General features: G+C 38.3%; 1 protein-coding gene across 6 annotated transcripts in view; it reads left to right on the top strand.

Moving 5' to 3' along the window:
* DAAM1 (dishevelled associated activator of morphogenesis 1) overlaps window positions 1-26,408 on the top strand; it is a 176,740-nt gene that overhangs the window by 76,175 nt on the left and 74,157 nt on the right. For all 6 annotated transcript variants that reach the window (XM_004452468.3, XM_058293354.1, XM_058293353.2 and 3 more), the window contains exon 3: window positions 12,440-12,529. In XM_004452468.3, coding sequence (XP_004452525.1) covers window positions 12,440-12,529 — 90 coding nt within the window. The remainder of the gene's footprint in view (window positions 1-12,439; window positions 12,530-26,408) is intronic.

Genomic DNA, 26,408 nt, shown 5'->3' with positions numbered 1-26,408 from the left:
ATGATTAATTGGCATCGAAGGAAAAAATATTAACTAGACCTTCCCTTGACATTGTGGCATTTTTGGATAAATCAACGTGATGAGTTCATAGAAAAATGCTTAGGACAGTATAAAAATATGAAATACATCACAAAGGGATGTGGGAATGTAGATAAGGGCTTAAATGCGAGCACTGCTAAAATTCCAATGAAACAGATGGGAACTACAGTCCTGTCCAAATATAGTCAATATTAAGATGACAGAAAAGGGTCCCAAACCCAGAACTTCATAAACAAATTGTTTTGGTCTTGAGAGTAACTGATAGTTTATGGTATAGACCAGTGTTCATTTGATAGCTTTGTTTGCTTGTTTTTGTTTTTTTGAATAGAACATGCCATTACTTCTAAGAAACAAAGTAGGGCTGGCAGTATCTTTTCATCCCTGTGGACAATGTACATTCTTTCAACTGGTTAAGGTAATGCTTGAGTCATAAGATGATCAAAATGGCTTCTGAGTTCCTGTGATTCACTAAACACATCCAATAAAGCTTAAGGTAAAACCACAAAACAGTTTTCTTCCTTCTAGTCCTAAATTTTTATTTTATCTCCGTAAGATCATTCCAAATGTACTTACTTTTCTACAGATTCATAAATTTAGTTTTGACTTCATGTTAGATATTTTGTCAGTCAAGGCATTTATTTCTGGATGCTTCTGTTACTAGATTAAGGTGGCTGAACGGAAGGGTCATAGAGATATGGAGTAGAGAAACATGAAAACTTAAAGTGTATATATATATATATATATATATATATATATATATATATATATAAATACTGCAAAGCCAACTCTGAAATTTAAGTAATGTTATTGAGAAAATGGCTATGTGTCTCCTTGGCACTGATGATTTTCATTAATATGAATCCTAAAATGACCCTGAGCTGTATGTGCCTACTTAGCTTCTGGCTGCATTTTAAAATCTTGCTCCTCAGGCTATCGTCTGCAAATTGTACAAAACCAATATAGTGTACTGACTTGTCAACTCTGTACCTGTTCCCCGCCATATGCCAAAATAATGTGATTTTTAAAGGCTGGGAGAATGATTTGATCTCTATTAAATAGTATGGTTTAGATAAACTTTCAAGTGTAATTTTGAAAAGGTGTTTCACTAATGACTAGTTTATTAAAACAACTGTGCACAAGAGAATATCTTGATACACTAGGAGTCGTCTAAACACTATTTGTCCTCATAAAACATATGCCACATGGCCATGAGAGGTAAATACCTAATACGTGGGTGTTGTATGTTAGTTCTAAATTGTCCTTGAACATTTTTCTCTCTTTCTTTGGTTCCTTCTCTTTCTCCTCCCAACTCCCAGAATTCCTCTGGAGTTTCAGACTGTTTTGGGTGGGTGCTCTTGAATTCAGTGACAAGCTTTCCTTTTATCCTTGGTTTTCTGGCTCATGGATAAAGAACCGTATATTTTGGAAAACTTTTTTTTTCTCTTGTACAGTTTTAAATCAATCTACTGGAAACATCATATAGCTGATAGCTATTTATTTCATCACACAATACAGTTTTTAAGCACTAAACTAAACCAAGTGACTGAAAGCTCACTTAGGGAAAAAAAATTATATATGTATACACATATATACACATACACATATATATATATGAGTTGATTTCAGGGAAGATGGACACTTCTCAAAAGTAGAAGAAAAAGCAGAAGGTCCTTTGTTATGTTCCAATCAATCAGATAGTTTGAGTTGGTCCTATGTGGATACTCACTATGTTATACCCTCTTATGAAGCTTCTCTATGAAGGTCCATATTGCATATTGCACAGGCATTGTATCTGGATTTTCAAGCTTGGGATCCCCAGGTGCTAGAGCAGTGCTGGCCCAGAGTAGGTGCTCAATAAATGTTTGTGGCCATGAATTCATGACTGCTGCATTATCCAGCAATGCGGATGGTATTTCAAATTATTCTCACAGTAATGGTGACAGGTGTGGGCTCATCCTGTGCTCTCCTTGCACCCCACTACTTGATATCATTCTCTGTCCTCATCTTTATCCTTAGGCTATCAATTACCATGGGAACACCAAAGTGGCAGGTATGAAGCAAGCTGATTAAAAGGATAAGGGTAATAATGTTTAAGAAATATTTTCTGTCCTTAAATGTGCCCCTACCCTATAATACATGGTAAAATAAATAAATAGCCTCAATGTGGGAAAAAACTCACTGTTCTAGATGTCTTTTGACCTAATTAAAGCTTAAAAGTGACAGCTGAGCTGCCAAGACTGACTCTTACGAGCATGCTGCACAGGCTTTGTCTTCATGGGGGGGGGGGGGGGGGACGGGGGAGACGACACCGAGCTGACCAGACCAGTGCTGGGTCCTTAAGGGAGGGGGCGTGTGTGGGGCTTGGAGACACACTTGCCCACAGTGTCTTAGGCACCTTTCTTGTCTGTTACTTTACAGCCAGTTTTGCATCCCAGGAGACAAAGTCTCTCCATTCGATGAGGAAAATACTGCTTGGAAATTCTCTCTATTAAGCCTTGTCTGCAGAAGTTATACTAGATTGCAGCTACAAAACCTGGAAATTTGGGAGGATGGCTGGATATTGGGAGGAGGTTTGAGCATATACTTAAAACAAAGCTATTTGCTTCAGTTTTGCCCAAAACCTCTGTTAGTGATGCAGACTAATGAAAATAACACAGAGGCTAAATATGTAGTCTATACATTTAGCAGCAAATTGGATATAGCTTGTATTACCTGCTCTTGTGTGGCAAAAAGGATATAGTATAAAATACTGAATCATCAGTAGTAAGAAACTAAAAATTACTTCAGTTAGTCAGCCTTGTAGGATTTCTCATTTCTTATTTTTACGTATTGAATGAAAACATGCCTGCCAAACACTGCAGAGAATATTACTGTGTAGGTGGTGGTGAGTCATGTGGTATTTTGTGTGATGACTAAGCATGTTGGCAGAAATGTTACAGGTTTAGCACCTTCAAGGTTGATCTGCGTGTGTGTGTGTACACATCCCTTTTATGTTTAAAGCTCTCAGTTATTTTCCATTTCTGTCTGTTCTGACTAGTTAGGAGTGGGTAATAATTCACTGAATGCAGCTCTATTTAAACTGACAATAATCTTATCTAACTTTCAGATTTCTAGCCACCACTATGAAAAGTGACTACTCTTCTCAGTGTCATTGTGGTTAAATTTTAAGAGCTGTGTTGGCCATTCATGACTCCTGGATGTCATATGGTAATTTGCTGTGGTAGGGATGGATGTTCATAAATTTAATAATTCACCACAGTACATATGCATTTATAAAAAAGCTTAATTTTTTTTTTTTTTTTTTACTGACAAAGTATCAACTCTTCATCTGCCTGTCTGGCTTTTTTTCTGGTGAATGTTGTACTTAGCACCATCTTATGTGACCTGAGTTCTAGTCACTTGATTTTGATTTTGTTTTTCTTTCTCTCTTTTTTTTTTTTTTGGTAGAGTTGAGCTGTGAGATAGGAGGAGAGGGTTAACCATAAAGAAAGCTAAATTCAGAGATGATATCTGGAGGTACCCTTCTATGGAGCCACTAGGGAAAAAAACAAAAGAAAACATTAAGGATACATTGTTAATATTAATGTAACATTTAATTTAGATCTTAAGAGATCTTGGGTATGTCCTAGAGGTGAGCAGGAGGAGAGCTGCCTGATGGGCAGTGTTAGGATGAGTGAATTGGACTACTCTGCTGTGGGTATTTTACTTGAAGTAGGTAATTTGAAGGAAAAAATAAAAGTTAGCCTTATTTGAGTAATAATATGGTTAGAAGTTCTGTGAACTCTGTATCTTGAGTCAGATGGACCATTAAAAAGGAGGGAAAAAGCGCAATGAGTTGAGTGGCGGAGTAATGTAAGGGCCAGTCTTCTTCTCCCTCTCCTCATTATTTTTATTCTCTATTTCTCTCCAGCATTAATCACATGTCCTACCTTTGTGTGAATGCATATTTGTATGTATGCAAAGAGCTAACTTAACCCGTTAGAAATAGGAACCCTGGATTTTCCTATATTAAAGCTTTTTCTTGGTAAGTAGAAACTTATTTGTCGACTCACTGAAATTTATAGTATAGATTTGGTGGATTTTCAAATAATAAAATGCTTTAAATAGTGCTTTGGAGGTTTTGTAAATAATCCCTTGTTTTATTTTAGCTCAAATCTTTTAAAAGAGCTTTCTGCTATAAAGTATTAGTTTTTCAACTCATTTAAGACCCTTATTTCAAAATTCTTCCCCTGTGTAACTAGAGAATCAATCACTTCCTTAGATTTATTTGTACTGTGCCAATTGCCCAGTTGTTATTGTTTTTTTTTTACTTTATGTAGATTTCTCTGTAGAACTGCCTGCTTAGTTTCCTCTTGGTCCCAGCTTTGGCAGATTTTACTTGTTCTATGCACCCTTATGAAGTGGCCAAGGGGATTGCATTGCCTCTGGAGCAGGAGAACTCGCCATACCTGCATTGGGTGCACCAGGTCACAGAGTCCATTTCTGACTCTAGCACAGTCCTCCATGTGGAGCCCTGCCCCTGACATGATGCCCTCATTTACTTCAATGCCCTCTGACTACCAGGTGATGACTGGGCCTCTAAGAAATCCTATTTGGTGAAGGATAGGACTGATGAGCTTTCTTTATACAGATTCTTAGAGAAGGAGTGCTTAATAATGTGCTTAGTTCAGGACGGAGTCTAGAACTTTAGTTCCCATAGCTGGGCTTCTCTAAGAGGTCCTTTTGCAAATTAATAAAAATAAAAAATTAAACTCTCCTCTATGAGCAGAAGAAAAGCCTACAGGGTTTTGTTGGTTTTAGTTTTTAAGAAACCTGAATTTTCTATGGAGAGAAGTGATGTGTTCTACAAGGGTTGTTCCTTTTTTCATTTGCTAAACCATTTTCCTTTAATAGGCTTTTAACAATCAATCCAAGAAAGAATAATGAAAAAAAATATGTTTTTGTGCCCCTGGAAGGAGCTAGGCCATGGAAGTTTAAGATATAGTAAGATCAAAAAGCAACCAGTGTGCTCCCTGAAGTTCAACTAATTGTATTTATTTATTAATCTTAGAGGAAAACTTGGCTATTAATTTACAGATGAGCCACGGTACTCCTCTATGTATTTTTCCATTAGGAAACAAAAACAGTTTAAAAAAAAAAATGAAAATACACAATACTTCTATGTATTTTTCCATTAGGGAAAAAGATAGTAAAAAACGAAAAGTTTCAGGAGGATGTGTTGTTAATATTAACATATAACTTACTATAGACATTAAGGGACCTTGGGAAAAACATTGACTATCTTTTGGCCCAAATGGAATGTATACTAATAGAATATATTTGATTTTCAAGGAAAGGATTAAAGATATTTCATGGAAGTAACTTTTGATTTCAAACAAAAGTTGTTTCTGAAATTGTAACATTTCCCAGATTAAGCTACTTCCTCCTTTTCCTCTTTTTCATGCATTTCTTTCCAATCATTTTCTCCCCTAAACCAAGTTCTTGCTGTATTTTCTCTGCTTTATCTATATTGAACATATCATGTTTTCCTGGGTCTTCAATAACCAAGACTAATTTTTTATTTTAACATGATTATTGGTATAATTTACACACCATAAAATTCACTTATTGTAAATATACAATTCCACGAGTTTTAAAAAATGTATGCAGTATAGAAGCGTCACCACAATCCAGTTTTAGAATATTTTCGTCACTTCAAAACTTCCTCTCATGCCCATTTATAGTCAATTCCTGCTATTGTCCTTAGTCCCAGAAAACCACTGATCTGCTTTCTGCCTCTATAGATTTGCCTTTTCTTAAAAATTCATGTAAAGAAATATTTTTTGAGATACAGTGATCCTAATTGCTTTATTTTCCAGGATTGCTCCTTCACCATTTGTATTAATTATTAAAATGAAAATTTTCCTGTAATGTTAGTTGTAAGTAATTTCAGAGCTTAAAGAAACTAATCTGTCAGGATGATTTTCAAATTAGTTTATATTCCATTCTTTTTTCCTCCTCCCATGAGCTGTGCTTTTATTCCCTTCCTTTCCCAGCAATGTGTCTAGATGACTAAAAGTAAGTAGAAAAGAGAGATGGCAAAAGGATGTTGGGTTGTTTCCTAAATAAAGAAATGCTGTAATGCAGGAGTGGGGGTCTATGAAATTGATTATAGATTCACACATAGAGCTAAAACTAAAACTATACAACTTCAAAAAGAAAATATAGAATGTTTTTTTGTCATGCAAGTTGCAAATATATTTAAAATCACTAACTATAAAAGAAGAAATACTGATAAATTAGACTTCTTAAAAAATGATCAAAATACATTGTTAACAAAATGAAAAAGGCAAGCCACAGGCTAGGAGAAATATTTGCAACACATATCCGACAAAAACCACATTTCTGGAATATATAAAAAAAATCCTTTAAATCAATATTAACAAAACAAGTAATTCTATAAATAATGTGCAGAAGATTTGAACAGGCAACTCACAAAAGAATATGAACAAATGGCCAAGAAGCATGAAAAGGTCTGTCTAGCATCTGTTAGCATCAAGGAAATGCAAATTAAAATCACAATGAGATACTACTTCACATAAGCTAGGATAGCCAAAATTAAAAAGATGTAATACCAAATGTTGGTGAGAATATGGAGTGACTGAAACTCTCATATATTGCCTCTGGGAGTATAGAATTGTACAGTTTTTCTAAAATTTTCTAAAGTTGAAAGTAGGACAACCACCTCAGATATCTACTTGGCATTTCTCATAAATTAAACATATATTTACCATATTACCCTATACAATTCCACTCCTCCAGTTATTTGCCCTAAAGAAAAAACAATCATGTGTACATTCATTATTTCATATGTAAATGTTCTTAGAAGCTTTATTCATAATAGCCAAGAACTGAAAAAAATTTAAGGATCCCTCATCAAGGGAATGAATATATATAGAAATTGTGATATATTTATAAAATGCTATAGTAATCATTAAAAAATGAATTATTGATATGTGCAACAATGTGGGGGAGTCACAAAAGTTTTATGTTGAGTGGAAGAAGCCAGATTCAAATAGGGCATACCTGTATGATTCCATTTAAACAAAGTTCTAGAACTGACAAAAAAAGATATAGTGATAGAAATCACTACAGTGGTTGCCTGGATTGAGGGAACTTTCTGCAAGTAATAGAACTGTGTTATAGATCTTGATTGGGTTGTTGCATGAGTGCATAACTTTTCCAAACTGAAAAATTATATAAATATCTTCACATTTCACTGTATATACATATTATTTCAGAAAAAGGGAGAAGGTTAATCTTTGAAATGTGAGATCATTCCTATATCCTGAAATATTCTCTCACTTCTTCCCTCCTGCTTTTCTCCCTGCTTCCTTCCAGCTTCCCCACTTTCTCTACCTCACAGTTTTTTGTTTTCATTCTTGCTTTGTCAAATATTGTTTGGGGTACTGACAACTAGTTCAAAGTTGAATAGAATAAATTCAGGGAAGAGATTTGGCTCAACTGATAGAGCGTCCATCTACCACATGGGAGGTCCAGGGTTCAAACCCAGGGTCTTCTGACCCATATGGTGAGCTGGCCCATGTGTAGTGCTGATGTACACAAGGAGTGCCGTGCCACGCAGGGTTGTCCCCCATGTAGGGGAGCCCCATGTGCAAGGAGTGCACCCCGTGAGGAGAGCCGCCCCATGCATAAAAAGTGCAGCCTGCCCAGGAGTGGCGCTGCACACATGGAGAGCTGATGCAGCAAGATGATGCAACAAAAAGAGACACAGATTCTCTGTGCCGCTGACAAGAATCCAAGCGGATACAGAAGAACACACACAGTGAATGGACACAGAGAGCAGAAAATGTGGGTGGGAAGGGGAGAGAAATTAAAAAAAAAAACACACACACACTAAAATAAATAAATAAATAAATAAATAAATTCAGTTCCTGTCTTCTGTGGACAAGTCTGGAATGGAAGACAGACGTGTCAGTAACATAGCTATAGTAACTTGATAAGTGCTATAAGGTTGATAGAGCACACAGGTGCTGCCCATTCTGGGAAAGTCAGGATAGGTACCTTGTAAAAGCTTGGATGAAGATAATTTATCCATAGACCTGATAGAGAATAGCATGCGTGAATTTTTAAAGCTTGTGATCAGAACTGCTAAAAGGTGGCTGCTGATGGAGGAAGTGGAAGAGATGAGGTGGGTCAAGTAGACTGTAGCCTTTGCCAGCTAAGGAGTTTGGATTTTAGCCTGAAAAGAAAGGGAATTGAACTGTTAAAACCTTCAGAACTAGGTTATAAATTCCATGAAATCATGCCCTGTTATTCATCTTTACAATATCTGGCCCTAGTCCTGGAATGGGCAGGGCAACAAGTGATTGATCTCCAAGGCTGTGATAGTCTCTTTGAGTTGTGTATGCCTGATTCAGCCAAATTATTAAAATAGAATGAGTCAGAGCGCAGATACTTTTGGAAGGAAATGTTGGGGGTCTTATTACATACTAGGCATTTTGCCTAGGTATTCCCAATTATTATCTTTAATCTATGTCACTCTCTTCAGAATCTGCCAATGACTGCCAATTGCTTTTTTTTTTTTAAGATTTATTTATTTTGTATTTATTTCTCTCCCTCCTCCCACCCCCCAGTTGTCTGCTTTCTGTGTCCATTTGCTGTGTGTTCTTTTGTGTCCATTTCTGTTCTTGTCAGTGGCACAGGAATCTGTGTCTCTTTTTGTTGCATCATCTTGCTGCATCAGCTTTCCCTGTGTGCAGTACCACTCCTGGGCAGGCTGGACTTTTCTTTGCGCTGGTCGGCTCTCCTTGCAGGGTGCACTCCTTGCCTGTGGGGCTCCCCTACACGGGGAACACCCCTGCATGGCACAACACTCCTTGTGTACATCAGCACTGCACATGGGCCAGTTCCACATGGGTCAAGGAGGTCCTGGGTTTGAACTGTGGACCTCCCATGTGGTAAGCAGACACAACATCCGTTAAGCCAAGTCCGCTTCCTGCCAAATGCTTTTTATATTAAAGTTCATATTGACCTTCAAGCTTGATGTTCACTGACTGCAGTACTTTTTACCTATTCAATTCCTGTTCACCCCTCAACTTTCAGTTCAGACTACACTGCACCACCTTCCACCAAAACAAGTTCTCCAAAACACAGCTTAATGTGTGATCATCCATTCCTTAGTGAGATTATTTGATTTCCTGTGTGCCTGCATGAGACAATGTGCTCCATGATACCATTTTGTACCTGGCGTGATGCATGGCATTTGGTAAAAACTTGAAAAAAAAATTGTGTTTTTGGTTGCATGAATGAATCATTGAGATTCTTGATAACTCTATCAGGTATATATTTTCTATTTTCTCGTGAAGCTAAAGCTCAGAGGTTAAGCCACTCATCCAAGGTTGAATAGCCCATAAGAACAAGACAAACCTGAAATTCAGGGATGTCTAACAACAAAGCCCTCATTCTGCCAATAGACTCAGAAGACTGAGTGCAGCAGATGAATGTGTTTTCATGTTCACACCAGTATTGGGATTCTACTCACCTGTCCATCCATCAACACAGTTAATGGTCCAGGGGTTAAGAACTAAGAACTTGGGCTCTAAAACCAATCTGGACTCAAATCCCTCCTCTAACACTTATTAGCTTTGTTTCCTTGAGCAGGCTATCTAATCTATGACTCAGTTCCCCAGGAAATGGGACAATAATATTAACTACCTTGTAGGATTGTTGTGAGATAGAATAAATTAAGCCGTGTGAAATACTACTACTAAGCTCACAAAAAATGCTCAAGAATTGTTAGCTGTTATTATTATCATCAGTATTAATTTATTCCTTTCCATATTTTTATTGTAATCCAAATTTCTGTCCAGAGACCCTATAATTGTTTTTCATTGTTTTCCTTTATGGGAAACTTCTTTCATGAAACCTTCTACCCCTAAGTCCTAGTTCCATTGCATTCTCTTAGTTCAAAATTGGAAATTACTGTGTCTTAGCAGAAGCCAAAGTTACCTACCTCTAACAGCCAGATGCTATAACAGTAATACTCTTTCCTGTGAATTTCTAGGTTTTAAGATTCACACGTTTAAGATCTCTTTTTAGTAAGCAAAAACACAGTGCTGTAGTCTAGTAAAGGATGTGATATAATAGTGCTATTCTCTCTCACAAAGCACAAACCTTATTTTCACCATATTATCACCATATTGTATTACCATATAATATTAAGTACCATATTATCAAGATATTTGAATAATTGAACTGACTCTCCTCCCTAATAAGAAAAATTGCTAATTGTTGGGAAGTGATTTATGTCCATGTTATTTCCCCATTCATCAATAAGTGAGAGCAGATGTGGCTTTCAGGAAATTAAAAAAAGAAAGAAAAAATAATTATTTCCCATCTATAATAGTTTCATGCCAAATTTTTTTAACATTTTAAATATCTTCCCCTATAACGGAATTTTTGGTAAAACAAAACAAAACAAAACAAAAAACCAAAAAACACAAGTCTGTTTCTTTTCCTAGTTGTTTATTGTTGAAGTTCTTAATGGCTAGTTTCTTTTGTGGTTAGGGTACAACAGTTGGGGGCTAGAAGAGGGGTGGAGAGGTGCTGTGTTTTAACATAACAGTATACCTTGCCCTTAAAAGAAAATAGCAACTGGTTTGTAGTTAAAGGACAAGTGGAATAGCAATAGTACACTTGCTCACTTGGAGGCATGTATTACTACAGGCTTAGTTGAGGTCTCTGACCCTCACAGCCACCCTGCAATAGAGGTGATATGCCCCTCCTGAAGATGACAGAATAGAGGTTTCAAGGGACTAAGAACTTCCCCAGGGAAGAAGATACTGTATATTAAGCCTTGGAGGTGCCAGTGTTAACAAGTCAGGCATTTTATGGGTATAAAGAGAAGCAAGCCTAGCAGCTGAAATGATGGAAGACCTCAAAGGGCAATAGATAAATTAACTTTATAGATAGCATAGAACTAATGAAATATTTTGAACTGGGAGCTCAAAATATCATTGGTGCTCTATTTTTAAGGTACTGAGTCTAAAGTGTGGTCCCAGAACTAAGCAGCACCTGCAAATTATCCAGCATCACACCTCCCCTCACCTCTGGGGTGGGCTCAGATCTGTGGCTTAAGGAATTCACCAGGTGATTGTGATGCAAGTTCAAGTGTGAAAACTTCTTTAGGAGCATTCTTGTTGTGCTGAATGGGAAGAACTGAAAATGCAAAAAGGAATCATGAGGAGGCTATACCCGGAAACTAAGGGAGAAGTTATTAGGGCATAAATTTGGGTTGTTTCAGTGGGAAGGAAAGAAAGGGATGGGCTGGTGAGATTTCTCAAGGAAGAAATAATAGAAGTTTATGTCTAAATGGAAGTAGGAGTATAACATGCAAGGCCAATATTTAGAGATATACACAATATTTTAGATATTTACACAAATTCACAGGAGAAACTTTTTAATTTTCAGGGCACTAAACCTTACTGTGCCTTAATTATAGCATTTTTGGGGGGAATATGTCTTTATCCTTACCAATCTACTATCCTCAGCTAGATAACTTTTCCTATAGGAATAAGATGTACCAGAGGCTCAGTATGAATAATAATGTTGACGACGGATTGAGGTCTTATTAAATGTCAAGAGCTTTTCTCTAGGAATTTTATATTCTTTATCTCATAATTGTAACTCAGTAGTTATGGGTGTTTGTAAATTACCTGACTTTAGTAATCTAAGCTGCACACCACTATAAAATTAATGTTTCTAAACGCTGATCTGAGAGCTAAGAGTCTGGCAGATCTGTGCTTGAAAACAAGTCCCATCATTTACCAGGTGTGTGGTCTTGAGCAAGTTTCTTACCCTCTCTCAAACCTAAGTTTCTGCCAAAGGTAGAACAAGGCTGGTAAAAATTAGTGGAGCTCTTAGGGTTGCTGTGAGTACTGAATGAGAAAAATGCCTGGACAATGCTTGGCACACAAAGTGCTTCATAAATATTAGTGGGGCTCATGGTGACAAAGATATTGCTCCAAAAAGCCCTTGTCTTTAATAATAGTAATCTTTATAAACTCCTGAGGTTTGATGGCAATTACTGCTTAATGGACCCTATACAACAATGCATGGTAGCTCATGATAACTGTGTCCATGCCTGGTGCAGTTTCCCCTAACCTTCCTAAGTGAAAGGCGATGCTTCGTCCCTCTTACTGCTCGAGGCTTAGTCCTATCCCGGGAATGTGATTTCTTGATGATGGCAACCTCCTCTTAACTGACCTTCTTGGTCTTTTCCAAGTTCCTTTAGATACATGTTTGTGTTTTTTTTTTCTCCCTTTTGCTAATGATGCTGATAAATTACCCTCTAGGCATAAAATTTAATCTATGAAATAATTATTTTCTTTCTTCTCAGGATGAACTTGACCTCACAGACAAACACAGGGAAGCCATGTTTGCACTTCCAGCAGAGAAAAAATGGCAAATATACTGTAGCAAGAAAAAGGTAAGATATTCATTGTGTTTATGATAAACTGGGAACTTATCTTTTTTGATTCCCTTTGCTCTCCCATTTCACCACCAGACTGGGACAGTTCTTTTAATGTTAAAGCCAGATTGAGTGTATCATGTTATGGTCTTGGTGGTATGTGTGCAAAGTGCCAATTCCTTGGATTTTTTTTTTTTTAATATGGAGCTTAGAAAGCTTTATTTGTGAAAACAATACAAAAGCAAGTGTTTGATTTGCAATAGAATCTGTAACATATTCTAAGATGAAATAAATATTTAAAGTGCATAGTACTAATACATAAATAGGCAGAGAAGTGATTGGGGAATGACAGAGTACAAGGGAATGATGCCCTGGTAAAATGCAATACAGATTTATGGCAGCCAAAATATCTTGAGAAATTAATAATAATGTTTCTTCTATGACTTCAGATAAATTTTTAAAATCAATTGTATCGATAAATATTCATAAAGCATACAAGCCATCCAAAGTGTACAGTCAATGGTATTTGGTTTTTATCAACACTTCATTGAACTCTCCTGTACCCTGTTCCTGTTCACTTAGGCCCTGTGACTGTGTTTATAGTCATGTGTGACCAAGAACCATAATAGCAGTAGCTTGCACAGGACAGAAGTTTTCCCTGCTACTTTTTCACTGAGAGTTTGTAAATAGGCAGTTGAGGACTAGTTTTGTGGTTTCACAGTCCACTGTGACCTACCTTCTTCCAACTCTCTACTTTCCTTTCTTGGTCCTCATGGTCCATCTTGGACTCCAGCTATTTAAAATTCCAAACTAAGGATGAAGGAAAGGGGAAAGGTGGCACAAACTTTCCCACTCCTGCTTTTAGGGGCATGTTCCAGGAGTTGTATGTGGGCTTCCCTTCACATCCCAGTGGCCAAAGCTTAGTCACATGGCCACACCTCACTGCAAGGAATCAAGTCTTTATTCTGGGAAGCCACTGCCCCAGTTCAAAGATGAGGTTAGATTGTAATACCTTAAGAAAAGGGGAGAACAGAGATTGGGGACAGGGAAAACACCAGTGGCTCTTACTCCTTAGTATCCATGGCAATAGGCATCACTCCATGACCAGCAGCTCCTGAAAAAAGGTTCAGTCTGCCATCTTTTAAACCCTGTGGCAAATTCTTAGACTATTCCAACACCCATTTTTGGAACCAGTCCTGTTCATGGTCACATCTTTCGCCGTTTATCAAGATAGTTAAGTGAGAATGGCAGGGCTAGTACCTGAAAGAAATGTGACCGCTCTCCAACAGTCAATGGACACCCCAATTACTTATTCTTAACCCAGAGAAACAGGAACAAACTATAATAATCCAATATCTTTTCAAGATATTCTCCTACTCCTCACCAGTATCAATCAGAGGAACTCTTCAATAGGTGACAAGTATGCGGTTTGGGGCTTCCTTTTGCCTAGAGGTAAAAAAAAAAAAGCATTGCCCTCTCCCAGCACCTCTGCCTCTCTTTGTTGCCTTATATACTCCACGTTTCACCCGCCTGGGGGCATCTTTCCATTACTCCGTAAAGGATGTCTCCTAGCAATGCACCTGCCTGTGCCTCTCCCACTAGACTTGAAGCCGCTGGTGGTGAGGCTTCATGTCTAATTCATCTTTGTATCTCCAGCATCTGATTCTATAAAGTAAATGTGTGATGACTGAGCCACTGAATTGTCAGTAGTGCTATACTGAATTCTGTCAAAAATTCTAAGCAGGTTTAATTATCTACTTGAGCAGATATAATTGATAAAACTGTGTCCAGTTATAGCCTCTCAGCATGGTCTCTGAGCCTCTGTTAGATCAGAGCAAGTCGAAGTCTTAAGGTTTCCTAAATCCAATAATAACCAGTAAGATGTTTTTGTCAATAAATGTGTCCTCCTCTCCTCTTCTGTTCTTTCTCTTTGTACATCTCTTACTAACTAGGGAACCTCTCTTTTATTAGACTGATTGTCATGGCTCAGGAGCATATGGGAACGAATCTTAAAATGAAAACAAAATGTGTTCAGTTCTGAAACTGATGTATTTATTGTATGGTCTTTGGAAGCAAGGAAACTTTTTCCCACTGCCATCTTAAAGACCCAGCCACCACAATTAAGAAAGAAAAATTCTATGTACACAGAGGAAATTGCCTATTTGGTTCATCCTAAAGCAGATTTTTCTCAAAATGCCTGATTTTGGCATATGTGAATATGCCATTCACATATGCAATGGCAATTTTGAATATTCAGTGGAGGAAAGGAAAAAGCAGAAAAATGGAAGCCGCTTACTGAGGGGAAAGTTTTCTTCTTTCTCAGATTTTATTACACCCTTGATAGCAATTGAAAGTTAATCATGGAAACTACTGCTCCTTAGATTAGGAAAGGCAAACCCTGGAGGATAGTAATGACCTCAAGCTCACAGCTGCTGCTCATTTTTCAATTTCCAGGCCTATCAGATTCTGTTGTAAACCTTCTCTTCTGTGTGCATGATGGGGTTGGCTTTTTGTAGGAAGATGGATATAAATGTGGCCACTGGACTCAGAATCCTACCTCTGGAGGAATGGGGCCTTCCTACTAGTACCTGGCCAGATTGCACAGATCTTTTGGAATGCAGCTCCACTGCTAGTTTCATTCCAGCAGCTTGGATTCCTTATGTGACTTAGAAATAGCATGGGCTGAGTGGGAAAGCCATTTTAACTCTTTGGGGAATCCCATGGACTTACAGGTTTGCCTCACTTTAAAATGAATCGTAGTACTGTTTAATTAAGGATTTTCTTGATTAGAGCCCCTCCAACGGTCAAAACTATACTACACCTTTGGTCTGAAACTGACCTTTTTGGGCACTGTAACAAATTGGGAAACATGCAGTGATAATGAGAGCACAAAACCTACCCAAGAAAAGGGTGTACTTCAGAAAACATAATTTCCTAAGGAACAGGTTGCCCATTCTCAGAATAGAGTATTTGGCTACCTTTAATGCTAAGAACAGATTCTTTTCCTTGGAACATCTCCCATGTAGTCTTTCAAAGCAGGTGGGTCACCAGCAAGTCAAACCACATCCATTTCTCAGGCCGAGGGAAAGTGACAAACTCATAGCTCCTTCAGGTTTCCCATCGTTCAAGATTAGAACCCAGAGCATCACAGACATTCTCACGCATAGTGAAGCCATTGAGTAAGGATCCACAAAGCCAACAGAAACAGACAGCACAAGTTGTTGAAAAGCAGACTTTCTGTGTAAAAGTCAACAGAAGTCATGGAGCAAACAGGACTGGGAACTGAAGACGGGCCAGGCTTTTCTCAGCCAAGTGGCTCTTTTCCATCCAATTAACAGCCTGAGCTCTAGCAGCGGCTATCTGCTTATCAAGCTCTATGTCCATTTATGAAACTTCTCTATCTAAGTCTCTGATTGAAAACCCATTTCCAGCCAAAATGCAAGCAGCAAAGTATTTCTGGGACTAACATGATTGGAAAGAAATTAATTGGAATGTTGCCTAATTGAGTAATCTGGGGCAGAGCAAGAGATGGATGTTATGGCCTTGTTCTAAGTCCAAGCAAAGCTATAAAAGTTGCTGGACTGGTCAGCCATGGTTTGTCATGTGCAGCAATCCACTGTCAAATTTTTTAACTTTCATGAAAGATCCAAAAAAGATTCTGTTTGTGGGGCTGGGGGTATTTTCAATAGGAAATGTTTGTGGTTCTTATCTTTAAAGGTAATTCCCTTTTTGGTTCCAATCACAACATATTCTTTTGTTTAAGTGAGGTTTTTCCCAGTCTCCAGCCAGAAACTGCATCTGTTAACAATCTTTTGGATTTTAAACTGAAGCTTTTAAAACAATGAACCATCTGACCACGAAAGGCATCTGGCCATGCTGTATTTGCTTATTGTTAACATGATTTTTAAATCCTGGGAAAAATAAGGAGTAGGTCTTTAAAGTGGAGAAAATAAGGTGGCTTACACACTTGTTTATGCTAACAGCAATCTTATCAGCAGAGGAGGAAATCTTATTTAATTGCTATTCTTCACAGGAGCAATCGTGCTTATTGTATCACTTAACCAGTTCTTATAAGTATCCAGAAAATACTTGACCCTCTTCTTGGGCTTTAAAGTTTACAAAGAAAGTGAATGGGATGACAGGCAGTGGTTGCTGTGGTGACATCAGATGCTTGATGCAAAGATCAGGATTGGACGACTGAGCCTAATTTTCCCCCTTCCATTTCTGATCTCTAAAAACAAGGCTTAAGTAAATGGCATTCGATTCTTCATATTACATTTTTATATGCTTTGAGATCTACTTTGGAGAAGGTGGATTTATATTCTGATGCTGAGTGTTTGATTCTGGCTTAGTTAAATCATTCAAGACTCTTTCCTAACCTGACTGCAGATTAAGATGTATGCAAAATGCTAATCTTTGGTGCTAGGAACATTTTGAAGACATCCAGGGAAATTTCAGCTGGTGCCTTTCATTCACTTCTTTTATTTGGCTTGCATATCCTAAATGGATCACTTCCTCACTCCTCTTCATGAAAAGGAATTCTTCTTTCTCCACACACACATAAAAGATTAAAGTAATATTGGTTATGATCATCAAGATGCAGTTCTTTCAGTTTCTTAAGAGTCCTGTGTTTGGAGCGGGGGTGGGTGGGGTGGGGGGGGAGTGGTTTGCTCAAAATGCAAATTTAAGTAACGTATGCCAAAGAAGTGGAATTAAAGCCAAACGGAACCATCAGTTTTCTATATAACTGTCAAAACAAACCACCTGGAAAACAAGGTTAGATGAGACGCTAATCCTCTAGTTTTTCCCAGTATCCCAATGAGAAGCTGCCATGGGTTGTCTGGAGTAAGAAGCAATGGCTGGGCATTCTACCTGGAAGATATGAGAAAGAAGAGACATTAGATATCCTCTTCTTTCTTTATTGTAGTTGATTAAATATGTAGTAGATGAGCTCTGAATTTGCAGGTGCCCTCTTTGCTATTGATGTCAACATTTGGAGGAGGTAGCCAGTAAAAGAGAGAAAACTAGATGTTAAACTATATTTCTAGACTTCGTTAGAAGTCCTTGGGTTTCGTCTGCTGCCATTGAGATTTTACTCTGATGATAGCATCAAATTGGCTTTTGTGCTCCTACATGGCAAAGGGGTTAGAGAAAGTGAAAGAAACAGTCATGATTAGAAATAAGATTGGGCCATGTTTCTCCCCTGCCTCTCTTAAGAATATATGAAGGAAGCACGGTTCCCTGGATCTGAAAGGGGAAGATTCGCTGTAATCCCAGATTGAAATCGTGAGAAACAGGTTTTGAGTACCTGGTATAGAACTCAATTAAGAAATACAAGTGACGAAGGGCAAGTCAATGTATGATTCACCAGACATGGATTAGTGTCTTCTTTAGGGTAGACTCTTGGCTAGATTCTTAGGATAATTAAATAAGTAAGTCAAATTTCCTGGAGCAGATGGCCCTGGTAAGAGAAGCAGATAAAATAAAATAATTGTCATCTTGTCTTAAGCTCCATAATAGTGGTGGGCAGAAAGGGTCTGGGGAATTGAGGAAGGAGTGACTAAACTCTTGGGTGTTTGGGTAACAGAGACAGCCAGTCCTGCCCCATGTTGACCCATTCAGAGGTTACTCCAGTGAGAGAGCTGATGTTGGTATACTTTCATTCCATCATCTAAATGGTTCCTTTTTCACCTTTTGAGCTGTGTTCACATATACTTTACCTCTTGATTGTATTTTGTTCCCTTAAAATGTTCTACAATTTGGAAGGCTCGTTAGGAAATCTATACAGAGCCTTAAATGTTTTGAAAAATGAAAACAGCAGGGGAAAGACTAAAAGAATTGAGGTTGGCTCAGCCTGGAGAAAAGAAAGTCAGGTGGAAACTCCAATAAAGACTGATGTTCAGTGGGTATGCCCCAATGAAGCTGTATTGTCTATTAACAGGAGCTGCTGAAGCCCTCCCCAAAAGAACTGCCTGCCTTCTTGGCTCTTCCCCACCCTTCTTCCCCTATGATTCAGGGGCTAAAGGATTAACTCATGGCCTAGCACAGCAGGGGACTCCAGGGTCCTATTCCCGTGCTGCATCTTTAGTTCTTATTCATTGCTGCCAGTGCTATTCAGGTTGAGAAATAGTTTGATAATTGGCCTAAGTATTAGGTATTGATGACCTAATGATGATGGCCAAAATCATTTGGCAGTATGTATCCAGATTCTTAAAGATTCTCCTTCTAGGATTTGGTCTCAAGGAAATGATCAAAAGAAGCAGAAATAACTACGTGTGAGCATGTTCTTTACAATGTTGTCTTTCAAAGTCAGTCACTGTAAACAAAGAAGGTTGGTTATATGATGGTACACATTCATAACAGAGTATCTTGCAACCATTGAAAAGTCCTGTTTTCAAAGACATTTTCATAACATGAAAAATTGTTCATGTTGAGGTTAAAAAAAGGTTTAAAACTGTGTAAATAGTATGATCAAACTTTGCAAAAGAGTGTATGTAGAAGTTACCAGACAGACAGAGAGAGTAGTTAGGTAGAATTGTGGGTGATTTACTAGTTAAACAGTCTCCAAAAAGCTGTGGTTTTTACATTCAATGTAGGAGCTTGAAGCCCTCGGAGCAGGCAGTTGGGAAGGGAAGATGAATGTAGGTTGTAAAGTAAAGAGGGGAGAGAGCAAGGACAAGCGTGACTCCACAAGTGTGATTGAGATCCCACAGAGACTGACTGAAATCTGCCAGTTCTTGTTGCCTCTGTCTTTGGTGTAGGTGTCCTACAAAGCCTGGGCCCTTGTAACACACACCTGGTTCAGGAGAAACTGAAGGAGGATTTGCCAAACCCTCCTGCTGGTCCATACCAATAAGGTGAACCATCAAAAGGGCAGCCACATATGTGAACTGAAAAACAGGGATTGTTTCACTTCTGCCTTGCAATCTCCCATAAGAGTGTCTTTTGTAGCTCACCCTACCCAAAAACATGTAAGAAAGGATTTAGTTCAGCTTAGTCAATTTGAGCATTATAAAGACATCACATATTTTTATTAAAATTAGGAAAAAACAAATTTTTAAAATTTAACTAATGCTTCTGCTGTCAATACACCTGGTGTTGTTTTCTTTGTCTAGTTCAGAGACCGCCCACTCCCACTTTTTCCTCATCTCTGGGGGCATTAAAACAAAGATGAATTTGCAAATTATCCAGTTTTTCTGTGTCCTTTATTATCTGCTTAGACAGTGACTATGAAAACATGGCAATCTTGACTCTAATGAGTTTCCCTCTGTTATCTACCCCCAAACTCATGAAGGCTTATTTCTCATTGCTCCTTTCTCCCCAAGTAGCGTAATTTGAAAAGCTGGAAACTCATTTTCCTTCTTTATTTTCTTTTTGTTACAAAGCCAGTGCTATCAAAATGAATGCCAAATTTTAAATCTGGTGTATAAAATGCTTTTCATTCAAGTATTCTCTACCTCTGGTAGTCGTTAAACCAAAGTTACATTCTAAAAAAGGTTGATTGGTTCCTGTATATTTATTTGCTTTTTCTTCCTCTAACCCCTTTGTTTAATGATACTAGTTTTAGATACTTTTCCCTCCCAGTTTTACCAATTCTGTCATTCTAGCAACCCCTGCTATCATCTCCTGCCTCCAGAATGGTCCTGAGTTCAAACTTGAGTTTTAATATACATTGCCTCTTGGTAATTAACTTGCATTGGCAAAGAAGCAGTCTGCATGCTTAGCCATAGAATCAACCACAATATGTCTTCTCTTTACTCATTGGTGCCAACAGAAGTGAATAAATCTAAAATATTGTAGACAACTTCTGAAACCTTTTCTTCATGTACTGCAATTCTAGTTCTATAGAGTCTTCAGCTTTTCAAGCTAGAGATACTGCCTGTGAAAGCACCTCACATAGATGGATTATCTCCAAAGACCTTTCAATCCAGGGATCTTCCTGCAACTTTCCTAAATTATGTTTGTCCCTCATAATTGTACTAAACTATAATGTGTATATGGCACTGGTTTTTCTAATGTAAATTGAAGCCAAGAAATAGTTGTGATAGATGCTTTGCATAGTTAAATGCCATCCAAAGGGTTACCTGAGAAGGTAACATGCAGTTTACTAGTTGCATGATCTAGGGCATATTATTTAACCTCTCTGATTTCCTTCTCCCTTCTGTTAAATGAGGTCTACTTCATAGGGTTGTAAAAATTGTTAGATAATAGGATTCAGTACTTACCAGAGCACTTAGAGAATGTTAGTTAGCTGTTGTCGTAGTCAACTGAGGCTGTCACAGTAGCATGGGCTGTATTTATGCTTGTTCACCTATATGCTAACCTGGCATTCATTCCCATATTCTTAAAAGATGATGATGCCTGGTTTTCTCAGAATAGTAATGAGAGTTTCAAAAGCACCTCTCTTAAAATACACCAAATGGCGGCGGACTTGGCCCAGTGGTTAGGGCGTCCGTCTACCACATGGAAGGTCTGCAGTTCAAACCCTGTGCCTCCTTGACCCATGTGGAGCCGGCTCATGCACAGTGCTGATGCACGCGAGGAGTGCAGCGCCACGCAGCGGTGTCCCCCGCGTAGGGGAGCCCCACGCGCAGTGAGTGCGCCCCATAAGGAGAGCCGCCCAGCACGAAAGAAAGTGCAGCCTGCCCAGGAATGGTGCCGCACACATGGAGAGCTGACACAACAAGATGACACAACAAAAAGAAACACACATTCCCGGGTGCTCACAACAATAGAAGCGGACAAAGAAGACGCAGCAAATAGACACAGAGAACAATCAACCAGGGTGGGGGCGGGGGGCGGGGAAAGGGAGAGAAATAAATAAATCTTTTAAAAAAATAAAAAAATAAAATACACCAAATGTAAAATATGGACCATAGTTAGTAATATTTTGTTGATACTCTTTCATAGGGTAATAAGAAATTTTTTCACAATGCAATGTGTTGGTGATGGGGTAATGTGTGGGAACCCTGTATGATGATACGCACATTTGTACGCTCATAACTTTCACTATACACTTATTTTGTATGTTCATGTATAAATAATATACTTCAATAAAAATCTTTTTATTAAAAAGTTTCTGTAAAAGCACCTTTCCCTTAATTGAATATTTTGGGGGATGGAGCGAATATGTTAGGAGAATATGTTTTAGATAAGAGAAGAGACAATTACTTGTTAGCATCAGAAATTGGTGAAAAGAGGACCCATTTATGACAAAAGTTCTAGGGCAATGTGAGCAGCATGCTGTCCCTTTGCTTCTGGATAGGTCCCTGAATCAGATTTAGGTTTAAGAAAGCTGAGGCCCAGAGAAAGACAAATTCAACTCCACCTATCCTGTCATCTGAATGCCCGCCATAGTGCTTCAGGGCTCTGCTTTCCCAGTCTAGCTCATGGAAAAGGTCACTTAAATGGGTTTGCCTGGCACACAATTGTGAACACCAGCTGGTTCACTCTGGGAGGTGGATATGTGTGTGGGTTGAGCCCCTTTTTAAATAAAATTAAAATTGCTCTTGCTAGAAAAGATAAGTGGTTGATAAATGTCTTTGGTTTAGAAATAAGAGGACAAAGAAAATGAAAAACTTCGCTACTGTTTTTTGCAATACAGAAAAAAAAATCCCTTTATAGAACACATCACCAAGACATTCCATTAAACAAGCCAATTTTCACAAATAAGTAACTTGTAAGATCAAAGTGAACCCAATTTACAAGTACCCTGCTTGGCAACATAATTTACTCAAAGTTACAGAATTATAATTCAGTAGTGCATTCTAGCCATGGGAATTCTGAAGTTAAGCTAACAAAACATCAGTGTGGGGAGATGATAAAAGAATACTTTGGTATTGTTATTACTATACAGAAGTCTTAACCTATTACTAGAGCAGACATCTTTCTGAGTTCTGATAAGTTGGCATTCTTTAAAATTTCTTTAAAAAACTAACAATTCTCTGATAAGTTATTCCTCGAGTCATAGGTTAAATTTTATTTCCTGGTTGTCATTTTATTTTTATTGTGAGTTTTTTAAATACACAAAATGCAGAATTATAATAAACACCATATTTAGCAAATGCTAACATTTTGCCATATTCTCCTCAGATTTTTAGAAAAGAAATAAAACATTTCACATATAGTTGAAGCTTAGAGACATCTGTTCTGAAGGTGGAATTCTTTTTCAAGAATTATTTTCCTGGCCCATATATTTATGACTTCACCCTGTGTGTATATATTCATGTACAGTATACATACAGGATTGCTTCATTTTAACTGTTATATAGTGTTCCATGTTATGAACATGCCACAGTTTAATTATTCATATTCCCATTGAGTAATGCTTTTTCCAACTTTTCACTATTTAGTAAAATATTGCAGTGAGCATTTTTGTGCAAATGTTCAAGAATTTCTCTAGAATAAACACCTAAGCATGCAATTACTGGGTTATTTGGTATAAGTATTCTCACCTTTAATTACTCTCCAAAGTGGCTGACATAATTTACATCAGCAGTGAATTAGTTGCTAAATGTCTGAGGGGTTGATATTGTTCCAGAAAAAGGAACTGGTATTTTGTTGTTCTGATTAATGATTTTATATAAGCTCAAATGTTTTGGGTACAAGAAATTGTCATTAAAGTTCTTCAATTTTCTCCCATATGTCTCACAAATTAAATTGAAGCAAAAATAACTGCATGAGAAAATGCTCATCGAAACAGAAAAACCCCAAGGTTTAGAAAATGAAAAGCATTGCATTAAAAAATCCATAAGGCCTTTTAAATACAAACTGGACAATTCACTCAGCATTATGTTTATTTGGTTTGACTACAAAGGCAAATTGATCTGTGTGTGGTTCACACTTCCTCTCCTCTAGACCTCTTTGTATCCTTAGTTCCAGATTGTGTTTCCATCTTTAGCAGACTCTTGACTGATATATGCCATCACCAAACACAGGAAGTTCCTCTGAGCCATTTACTTCCCTGGTTGGTGACTAAAATGCAGGTGCACTATCAGCACATCTGCACAAACAAGCATATCTACTATGGTTGGCAATCACACAACTGGTGTTTTCTTCCTTGTCTAACGAGAGCATCTTTATCTTGAGCACCTCTTTATAAAAATTTTCTGTCTGTCCCCTTTCTTATATTCCTTGATTCCCTCAGGTATTAAGAAATTGAGGGAAGTGGACTTGGCCCAGTGGTTAGGGCATCTTTCTACCACATGGAAGGTCTGCGGTTCAAACCCTGGGCCTCCTTGACCCGTGTGGAGCTGGCCCAGTCACGGTGCTGATGTGTGCAAGGAGTGCCGTGCCACGCAGGGGTGTCCCCCACGTAGGGGAGCCCCACATGCAAGGAGTGCACCCCATAAGGAGAGCCGCCCAGGTCGAAAGAAAGTGCAGCCTGCCCAGGAATGGAGCCGCACACACGGAGAGCTGACACAACAAGATGACACAACAAAAAGAAACACAGATTCCTATGCCACTGACAACAATAGAAGCAGACAAAGAAGACGACGCAGCAAGTAGACACAGAGAACAGACAACTGGGGTGGGGTGGGGGAAGGGGAGAGAAATAAATAAATCTTAAAAAAAAAAAAGAAATTGAGGTGTCCAGTTTGCTGTCTGTGCTCCATGCCTATATTCAGAGCTAATTCCTACATAGAAATCAACTCATGAATTCTGGAGTCATTTGTCTTCATTATGCAAATACTATAGTCTGCTTTGTTCTTTACAATATTGTAAAAACGGTGAACATGTATCTGCTTTGTGGATATCATCTTTCTTTTGTGCTTCCTAAGACATATTTATTCAGCGAGTAACACCTCTTTATTGAGGGTCTTGATTTCCCTGTAATTAGGGAACACCATGCTGGCAGAAGGTACAAGAGAATAACCCTGTGTTTGTGTTCACTTACAGATTTTCAAACAAAGCAATATGCATGAGAAGAGGTAATATATATTAGTTGTACAAACCGTTTAATGTAGAGTCATGGGAAGCACAGGGATGGTGTGTCTTGTGGAGCTCTAGTTTTCCCTCTAGAATGGAGGCTAGAGAAGCAACTCCCATGAGTTTACTCTGAGCTTGTCATTCATGCCTTTGTTGGCACTGTGGTGGAGAGAAGGTTCCTGCCTCCAGTTCAGTCACTGGAAGAGAATTGGAGCTTTGGGTTTGAATACAAGTCCTGGGAGGGCATTGGTTTTCAGCTTCCACAGAGGATCTGTCTTTGGCCCCCAAATCAGTAATTCTTAAGTACATTCCCTTAGACAGCCCCCTTTTGATAGCTCTGGCACAAGACAGATTCCATCATGTGTTGTACCTTAGGAGTACATCACTATCTTAGAGCTTTCAATCTTTCCCATCAAGTATTTATTATCAGCAGTATTGTGGTGAGACCAAAATTCTAAATGTGAATCTGTGAGGCCCTTTGAGTCTGTCCTGTTTTGTTGAAGCACAGAGTCACAACTCTATTTCATTTCCAGATGCCTAGTGTGGAATTGTACTGGGCATCTGGAAACAGATTACCACTGTGTCTCAAGGCATCCAGAATGAGTTTGCTTAGGGAATGTGAGTGAGTGATTTCAGTATCTCTGATGGAAGGGGGGATTCCGCTATCTCACATTTGAGAACCTACATGCAGCTAGCTGCCCATTCTGGGTGCCACTACCCAGTGGACCTCTGAGAGACATGCAGCACAGGAGACACTCCAAACAAGTGCACACCCTTTGTTACAGTATTCCTCAGGACTGTGGCTTACTGGTCTGGTTAGCTGAGTGGACTACAAATAATCTCAAACAGAGTTGGCAAAAATGTTTATCTTGATTACTAACTCTCAACATGTGGGAGTGGAAGCCTGAGCTCTTGGAGAAGCATTCAGAGGTTATGAATGATCTCAATAAGAAATAGTGTGGAAACTGATTAGCAAAGTCTGCCATGACACATGATAGGATAATATGGCATATGTAGCACATTTGGCATCCTGGCTGTAGAGGGCTCCTCTTGCCCCTAGATTGTAGCTGGACTTATGTAGCTTATTCCATATTTCTTTTCCCTTGGACATGGACATCTCCCTGGGACTATCTAAGTGCTATGGCACCTATTTTCATGGAAACCAGCCTGCTGCTTGACTTCATCTCAAGGTCAATTTATGAAAGACATCCATGGAGGAAGTATGCACTTTGGAATAGCTATCAAAGAATAAAAAGAACACTTTTCCTGAGTCTTCCTAAATAATAATCATTTTATACTTTTTATTACTAGCTCCAGCATGCCTAATACTGCTGAACCGATTTTATGCTTGGTGCATTTTAGAGCTTCTCTTCCTGGGGAATTAGAACATTTGACCTTCCAGTGTATGTTAGAATGTGCTAATACTTCTAATTTGGGGTTCTCCAAATTCCTTACACTCCAAGAACCTGGTAATTTGTGGCAATAGGAATGGGTTACAGTGGAAGGTCTACCAAAATATACCACTCTTAAATTACAGTGTCTTAAATTCTCTTATTCTTCATTGTGGTACAGAGCAAAATTTGACTCTAGCAATCTTAAGATTCCTTTTATCTGTCCCTATATGTAAGGAAAATCATTTTGTTTGCTTATTTCCTGAGAGGTACTTCCCCCTGCCCCATAGTTAGACATTTCTGATATGGAGACGTATTCCAATTGATGTTTTCCTTTTTGCCAAAAATACTACAGTTATTTCAATCATGCATCTTAAGATCATTGATGGCTCAGAATCTGAAATATGCTTATAACTCTCCTTCTAGGAGACATTTAACCTTATATTAGCATTTCTTGCAGTAATCCTGAGAGTGCGTTTGAGGCTGGAATATGCCTTTATGTGCTTGCTATTTCCCATGATCCTCTTTATAGTTTAATTACTATTGTTCAGAGGGTCCTCTTTATTGCTTATCGTGTT

This window comes from Dasypus novemcinctus, chromosome 3, assembly GCF_030445035.2.
Source record: "Dasypus novemcinctus isolate mDasNov1 chromosome 3, mDasNov1.1.hap2, whole genome shotgun sequence".
Lineage (NCBI taxonomy): Eukaryota > Metazoa > Chordata > Mammalia > Cingulata > Dasypodidae > Dasypus > Dasypus novemcinctus.
This window is presented reverse-complemented; position numbering and strand designations above follow the sequence as displayed.